The sequence below is a fragment of the Eurytemora carolleeae genome, unplaced genomic scaffold (genome assembly GCF_000591075.1).
Source record: "Eurytemora carolleeae unplaced genomic scaffold, Eaff_2.0 scaffold2662, whole genome shotgun sequence".
NCBI lineage: Eukaryota > Metazoa > Arthropoda > Copepoda > Calanoida > Temoridae > Eurytemora > Eurytemora carolleeae.
Window position 1 is genome coordinate 1 of NW_019398548.1, and position 8,862 is coordinate 8,862.

General features: G+C 33.1%; 1 protein-coding gene across 1 annotated transcript; it reads right to left on the reverse strand.

Moving 5' to 3' along the window:
* Window positions 1-3,158: 3,158 nt before the first annotated feature.
* On the reverse strand, window positions 3,159-5,783 carry LOC111717487 (zinc finger Y-chromosomal protein 1-like). Its single transcript, XM_023492982.1, has 3 exons — window positions 5,309-5,783; window positions 4,865-5,104; window positions 3,159-3,493 (listed from the first exon to the last, which is right to left on the reverse strand). The coding sequence occupies exons 1-3, from the start codon at window positions 5,781-5,783 to the stop codon at window positions 3,159-3,161; spliced, it is 1,050 nt and encodes a 349-aa protein (XP_023348750.1).
* Between the last annotated feature and the right edge of the window lie 3,079 nt (window positions 5,784-8,862).

Sequence of the window (8,862 nt, forward strand, 5' to 3'; positions counted from 1 at the left end):
GTTGAAAACCCTAAATACAAATATTCCGGGTTACAATCCCTTAGTTTCTAAACTAACAATTATATCTGATAGGAATAAAAATAATATTGATGGAGGAATTGCAATTTGGGTAGATGATCAACTAGAGTTTGAAGTACTTACTGATTTATCTTTTTTTGAAGAACATTTTTTTGAATCATGGTTCATTAAGATCCATGTCGAGAAAAATAAGTTTAAAATAATTTGTAATATTTATAGGCCACCAGGAAGTGATTTACCTAAATTCAAGGACAAGTTCATTAGGATTTTAGAAATTATAGAGCGAGACAAAGTTTTAAATAAATCAAGTAAAGTACTCGGCGATTTTAATGTTAATCTTTTGAACCATAGTTCTCATTCTGGAACATCGATTTTCCTAAATAATCTTCTTTCTAAGGGCTTACTTCCTTTGGTAACTTTTCCTATTAGAATATCACAAAATAGTTCAACTCTGAAAGCCAATATTTTTATAAAATAAAACAGATAACTTCTCAGAAAATGGACTTATTTATTCATGTATTTCCGACCATTTACCTTTCTTCAACATCAGAGAAGAAGTTAAACAAACTAATGATATGAAATTTAAAAATGTGCAAAAGTTTAACAAAGTAAAATAGAGAACTTCAAACAAAAATTGCTTACTTCTTAATGGAATGAAATATTATCTACTTTGGAGGATCTTGAACCTTGAATCAGGGAAATATGAAGACGTAGAAAGACTCCAGGATTTTAAGTACCTAGGAATCTTACAAAAGTATGGAGTCAACTCAACAATGGTATGCAATGCCGCAAATAAGTTAGAAAAGGCTAAGCTTTATCAAAGGAACATCTTGAGAATGAGACGACTAATACCAGATAGGATAGAGGTGTATCTAGCTATGTGGAACAATGTAGCTATCCCAAGTATCATATATGAACTGGAAGCTATTCCCTTTGATAAAAAACAAGAAGATGACCTGGAAGCTATTCAAATCACTCTTGGTAGAAGCATACTTGGAGTTAGGCATTCTACGCCGAGTCTAGTCATATATACAGAGCTAGGTTTAAAACCAATAAGTCTATTAATATCAGAGAGGAAAATAAGATATGTTCAGAATGTCCTAGAGAAAGATTCCCAAACTAGTGAATTAGTTAAACTATTAATGATACAAGAACTAGCTGAGAAAACATCCCCTTTCTACAAAGATTTAGCAAGACGAGTAGAACCCATAAACCAGAAGCCAGAAACAATAAGCTCTACATCAGTAGCTTTGCTGAAAGAACATACTATTCAGGAAATAATACACAAAGTCAATTCTTTAAAATCACTGGCAGCTCTACCAATACCTAAAGCATGGTGGAGGAAACAAGAGTACCTAAAAGATGAATCCTGGTCCCTAGCTTTAACTGAGTTTAGAGTAGGGAATGCCAAGCTGGGAAACAGGGATGATCATCTGAAGGATTTGGCAGTTTCAAATCATCAGGATAGGGTTGTAACATGTCCTTTGTGTCTAAAAGGGTCCAATAATGAAATTCATCTTCTTGTACAATGTACTGCTATGGTATATGTTAGAAAGTCACCTAATGTATCAGGAGAAGTCTCTCTGCAGTCTTGGATTGACACTAACAGGCAACTGGGAGAACAACCATCAACATTGTAAGGAAATTCCTTGGAGGCCAAAAAAACCTACCCTTGCAAGATTATGTGACACGAGGATATATACTGATTGAACTAAGGGACCAATTCTTCTCTAAAATCCATATGAGGCTGAACTAAAAGTAAGTTTAATTTAAGCAATTAAGTTTATGATTTACAAAATGCTGGCTAGAATACTGGTAATGCCTATAACTATTTTTTAATACATGTTTATTGTTTACCACTTAAATTCAAATTATACCTAACAACACTTTAGGTAAGTATATATTTATAAGTTTACACCTCAACTTCAAATTAACCTTTCTAATATTCTATACCTCATTTCCATTTCACATTAATCTAGGTTAAACCCAAAAAGGCCAACTAGGCGTTATACAACGAGGTTAGTGGTGTGCATAGTACTGCTATTGTGTACCCACTCACATCGAACTACCAGAGTAGTTTGTTGAACAAGCCATTATTATTTCGAATAAATTAAATCTTCATTTGGGAGAATTTTTGCGAGTCACCCTAATTGTATCTTATGTCTTATGTCTTATCTGATAATTATCCGAAAACTGCATTTGACATGTTTGATTCAAAACTTAATGATTACTTTAATTCTGTTTTCTCTTTAAAAAGAGTAAAATTATACCAAAAAAATAGTCCTCTATAAGAACCATGGATGTCAGATGCTTTATTATTATCAAGAACATCCAAAAACCAACTTGAGTCTAACAAGATTATGGTAAAGCCTATCTCACCGCACCACTTCCATTGGGATAGAATAAAATAAATTATGTTTTTTAAAATTTACCTATTATTTGCAGGAGTTTTTTCCATTATAATATAAGTTTTTTGATATTACCTAAAATACAATCCTCATATTCGTCTTTAATGATTAGCTCAGAGTGAAAATCAGGATCAAACACAGGTTTACTGTGTTCAACATCTTGTATACCTAGAAAATAACATTGGTTCGCTCTAGGGGTAAAGTCTTATGCTTATTATGCTCAATATATAAAACAATTCATAGTTTGTAAGAAAATGTAAAGCTTTCAATTAATTTCAAGTTTACCTTTTTTATCTGTATCCACATAACAGGTATCTTCTACTGCAGTAGAGGATGGTAGTATTTTTTCTTTGATGGAAACTTTCTCTTCTTTAATCTCAAACTCTTCTAAATCTAATTCTTCCTTCTGAGTCGCTGCCATTCTATATCTGAAAACTATAATTAATAAATCATGTTTTACAAAATATTTGGTTGTAAAGGTTATAGTTTTGAGAATTAAACTACTGAAATTCTATAAATTAATCAAGTACAAACAAAATTAAAAATACAAAACTTTAATGGAGGAAAGAAATACTAATAATAAGTATTATCAAAAGTTCTCCACAAGAATTGGATAAATTGCCTGAAGTGAAGATTTACCACTTTGTACTGGAATAGATCAGCTGATTTATGTGAAAAGATGCCGTGAACAGCTGATCATTTTCATGAAATACGACGACATTTTGACTTTTTTTAACATGATAAGGACGACATCTTAACTATCAGAGTAGATTGACTGATGAACACAGCTCCAATATCTCCAGAGTAGATTGACTGATGAACACAGCTCCAATATCTCCAGAGTAGATTGACTGATGAACACAGCTCCAATATCTCCCGAGTAGATTGACTGATGAACACAGCTCCAATATCTTCAGAGTAGATTGATTGATTGAACTCAGCTCCAATATCTCCAGAGTAGATTGATTGATTGAACACAGCTCCAATGTCACCAGAGTAAATTAACTGATTAAAGACAGCTCCAATATCCCCAGAGTAAATTAATTGAATGAACAGAGTTCTGATATCTTCAAAGAAAATTGATTCATTAAACACAGATCCAATATCTCCAGAGTAGATTGATTGAATATAGCTCCGATTTCTCCAGAACAGATTGATTAATTGAAGACAGCTCCAATATCTCCAGAGTAGATTGATTGATTGAAGACAGCTCCGATATCTCCAGAATAGATTGATTGATTAAAGACGGCTCCGATAAATTGTTTGATACAGCTCGTTGGAAAATTAAATTATATTTTTCAGATTAAAGAAAGAAAATAGCACTAAGGTGTAGTATAAACAGTTTAAAATTGGAATTTTTGTAACATAAAAATCTGTATTGTATCGAAATTAAAGGAAGCATTTAGTTTTTAGGATTAAATTAAATGTGTTAATTTACAAAACTAGGAAATCTATCACTATTAAAGTTTTTTATTTTTCAATCTTTATAACAAACTAACTTTGAATTACAAAGACAGCCAATAATTAATCTTAACATGCCTCTTTAAACTAAAATGGCAAAATACTCACATTCAGCATGTTTATATATATATTAAGGGTGAGAGATTTTTCACAAATTTGAAAGGAAACAATTTTAAGTAGTAAATGGCCTTTAGTGATAAAAAACGATAGTAAGTGTTTTTTTTCTTCTAAAAATATGGGCATCAAAACATTCGTCTTTCCAAGCCATATTCAACGGAAAAAACCGTTTTACAAAATAATGAAAAAAAGCTAAGTTGAAACTTAAAAACTATGGAAAATAGCTGATGCTTCTAGATCGCATGTTTTTGTAGTGTTCCTACAAACCATTTGCTCCGTTGAATTAGGCTTTGCAAGACAGACCCTTTGATACCCATATCGACATATTTTGAAAAAATTTAAAAATCACTTGTATAACCAGATTTTCGGCCACAAATAGCCATTTGCAATGGTCAGTTTTGATTTATTCGATGCTTTTGTAAATTCTGCTTAAAATAAAAAGTACAGTAATGTTTACTCCTTGATTTGTGTTTCATGAAAATGTTTCACCCTTAATATATATATATCCCCATTACTGTTTATTTTTAACATGAATCTTCAGATCATCTGCTGAACTTGCAGCTTACTCACATTCAGTGCGAGGATATCTCACTACGTCATGTTTACTTTTAACATGTCTCTTCATATAAATTGTTTGAGGAGCAACATATTCACATTGAGGGCAAGAATATCTCATTTCTTTGAGCTTAATTTCAAAATGTTGCTTTAGGTTACACCTGCTTTAGTAAAAATAAACTCACACTATGAGCAAGGATATTTCACTCTTTCATGTTTAATTTCAATATGATTCTTAAGAGCACTTGCTGTAGTTGCAGCATAGTCACATTGGGGGAACAGATATCTCACTCTTTCATGTTTACCTTTAACATGAGCCTTCAGATTGTTTGCTGTAGTTGCCACGTATTTACATTGAGAGCAAGGATATCTCACTCCTTCGTGTTTACTTACAATATGTTTCTTCAGGCTACTTGCTGTAGTAGCTGTATGCTCACATTGAGAACATGGATATCTTATTCCTTTATGTTCACTTTCAACATGAATCTTCAGATCACTTGCTTTAATTGCCGCATACTCACAATGAGAACAAGGATATCTTACTCCTTAGTGTTTAATTTTAATATGATTCTTCAGAGTACTTGCTGCAGTTGCAGCATAGTCAAATTGGGGGCACGGATATCTAATTCCTTCATGTTTAGTTTCAACATGAGTCTTCAGATGGATTGCTGTAGTTGCCGCGTATTTATATTGAGAGCACGGATATCTTACTCCTTCGTGTTTATATTCAATATGTACCTTCAGGTGACCTGCTCTAGTTGCAGCATAGTCACATTGGGGGCACGGATATCTTACTCCTTCATGTTTATTTTCAACATGAATCTTCAGGTTTTTTGCTGAAGTTGCAGCAAACTCACATTGAGAGCAGGGGTATCTCACTCCTTCATGTTTATTTTTAACATGTCTCTTCAGGTTTCTTGCTGAAGTTGCGACAAACTCACATTGAGGGCAGAGATATCTCACTCCTTCATGTTTACTTTCAACATGAGCCTTCAGATGGCTTGCTGTAGTTGCCGCGTATTTACATTGGGGGCACGGATATCTAACTCCTTCATGTTTACTTTTAACATGTCTCTTCAAATTACGTGCTGAAGTAGCAGTATGCTCACATTTAGAACATGGACATCCATCTTTACTCTTCTTGATTCTCTTTGGTTTAGGTTCAGAGTGCAGAGGATCAAATTCACGAAAACATCTGATTACTTTAATAAAGTATGACGACATTTTGACTTTTCTTTAACATGATAAAGACGACATCTAAACTATCAGAGTAGTTTGATTGATTAAACTCAACTTCAATGTCTACAGACTTAATTGATTGATTGAACAAAGCTTTGAGTCCCAAGAGTGAATTGATTGATCAAACAATGTTCAATTAAAAAAAAAAATGATTATGATTCCCAACCTAGGGAATATTATTTTCCAAAACTATGGAACCAACTAGATTTTCAAAACAAAACATATTTATAAAAATAAAACAAGAGATTGCTCCAGTGGAGAGTACCCAATATGATGCTTCAAACTTCAATCACCTGTGACATTCATGAACTAGAAATAACTGAAGAAAAACTAGAAATAACGAGTTTGTTCATGCATTGAACAATTTGGTATATCTGGAAGTTCTCCCCCCCCCCCTTTAAAACACAACAGTTGGGCCTGTTTTCTTAATAAACTACTGTTTACCTTGTATATCTAATTTTAAACATAAAAAACTTACAACCCCCCCCCCCCCCCAACCTCTTTCTCTCAGATAATGAAAATATGTTAAGTAATTAAGTCTTTGCCACAAATCCCAATTTTCATGATACCTATATCTCTAAAACTAGATGGCGTAAACCTTAGATATTTCAAATCAATCAATCAGAATTCATATCCTTAAATATCTAGGGTCTACAACATTAGGTTATAAAAATAAAGGAAATAAAAAATCAGAGTTTGTGGCAATGACTCAATTCTTTTGTCAAAATATGTAAATATGTAGGATTATCCATTCAACCTTGTATTTCTACTTTTCTACTTATTCAAAAACATGTATCCTCTACAGTAGAAATTATCTCAAACTTCTTGACATCTACGCCTTTATAATCTCTGCCATTCTATCTGTAAATGAAAACATGTCTATTCACTTGGGATAATTTAATTTATGTTTATATGTTTATGCTGTGATGTCTCCAAGGAACCTAAGGGTATTATTGGAGAATACAGATTATTGACAAACAACCTTTATTTGTAACGATAAATAATTTTTTTATGATTCATATCATTTTTACTTATAGATTTTTTAACACTTTTTTATTTCAGCTTTTACAGCTCTTTAAGAATTAAGTGATTTTGTTTATACCACAAGGTTAGAGCCAAATTATAGATACTACACAAATAATTATCATAATTATTTAAAACAAGTTTTCAAACATGAAATATAAAACTTCAGAAATAATTAAAATAAAAAATTGTGATACAATAAGAAAATGACATGAGTTTCAACATACCCCAAACCAAAAAATAAATGTTTAATAGTCACCAGTCAGGGAACATTTTTGTGCAATTCTTTTGCAGCCTGATGGCCATGAGAACAGAGATATCTGAACTCATTTATGTTTATTTTTTAAATGTTTTTTTCAGATTTCCTTTCTGAGTTGCAGCATATTTACATTTAGGACAAGGATATCTTACTCCTTAATCCTTATGTTTACTTTCAACATGAATCTTCAGGTTACTTGCATTAGTTGCAGCAAACTCACATTGAGGGCAAAGATATCTTACTCCTTTGTGCTTACTTTCAACATGAGCCTTCAAGTTACCTGCTGTGGTTGCCGAATACTCACATTGAGAGCAAGGATACCTCACTCCTTCATGTTTACTTTCAACATGAGCCTTCAGATGGCTTGCTGTAGTTGCCGCGTATTTACATTGAGAACAAGGATAGCACACTCCTTCGTGTTAATTTTCAACATGTCTCTTCAGACTACTTGTTGTAGTTGCTGCGTATTTACATTGAGAACAAAGATATCTCACTCCTTCGTGATTATTTTTAAAATGTCTCTTTAGATCTTTTGCTGTAGTAGCTGTAAGCTCTCATTGAGAACAAGGATATCTCACTCCTTCGTGTTTATATTCATTATGACTCTTTAGAGCACTTGCTGTAGTTGCAGCATAGACACATTGAGAACAAGGATATCTCACTCCTTCGTGTTTATTTTCAACATGTACCTTCAGGCTACTTGCTGTAGTTTCCAAATATTCACATTGAGAACAAGGATATCTCACTCCTTCGTGTTTATTTTTAACATGTACCTTCAGGCTACTTGCTGTAGTTGCCGAATTTTCACATTGAGAACAAGGATATCTCACTACTTTGTGTTTATCTTCAACATGTCTCTTCAGTTTACTTTCTGTAGTTTTGGCATACTGAGATACAGATCAAGAATATCTTTCTTGACTCTTCTTGATTTTCTTTGGTTCAGATTGCAGAGGATCAAAACCGTGATCCAGGTTTTCTCCTAAAATTTATTATAAAATATATAAATATGGGAATGATGCCAAAACAAAACACAATTGGAAATCTAAAAAAGACAGTTACACTTATTTGTAAAATTGTGAAAGACAGCATTCTGATATAAAAAGCCTTACGGAAGTGTCAACAGGACTATTATTCGATCTTAAATATGTTTAGGTAACTTTAACACCAACAAATAACTTTGTTTGTATATATTTGTCTCTGTGTATATATGTCTCTGTGTATATATCTCTCTGTGTATATATGTCTGTGTGTATATATGTCTCTGTGTATATATGTCTCTGTGTATATATGTCTGTGTGTATATATGTCTCTGTGTATATATGTCTCTGTGTATATATGTCTGTGTGTATATATGTCTCTGTTTATATATGTCTCTGTGTATATATGTCTCTGTGTATATATGTCTCTGTGTACCCAGTAAACCAGATATCGTCGCACGACAAGAAGGTTGCCATTTGGGCGTTTTTTCCACGTGGAGTCGACATGGAATCTGGTCGAAATAATTTCATAATTTTTTCGACCATGGACAACTATATATCGACATCATATAGACGTTGACATCTTAACCAAATATGCCCTAGAAACCAGCGAAGTCGCATGACCAGTCCCATTAGGTCAAGATAGGTCAGGTTAGGTCGGGTTACGTCAGATTACCAAATTGGTCGCAATATGACCAGTCCCTTTAGGTGGTCTTAGGTCAGGTTACGTCGGGTTACGTCAGATTACCAAACTGGTTGGAACATGATCAGTCCCCCTAGGTTGTGTTTGGTCAGGTTAGGTCGG

What these genes read in the sequence shown, in the direction of transcription:
- LOC111717487 (XM_023492982.1), bottom strand. Translation starts at nt 5,783, where the DNA reads ATGTCGTCATACTTTATTAAAGTAATCAGATGTTTTCGTGAATTTGAT. An exon ending in CTATGCTGCAACTAGAGCAG is followed by an intron (nt 5,105 to 5,308) that starts GTCACCTGAAGG and finishes TTAAACACTAAG; the next exon opens with GAGTAAGATATCCTTGTTCT. An exon ending in TCTGAAGGCTCATGTTAAAG is followed by an intron (nt 3,494 to 4,864) that starts GTAAACATGAAA and finishes TTTTCTTTGAAG; the next exon opens with ATATCAGAACTCTGTTCATT.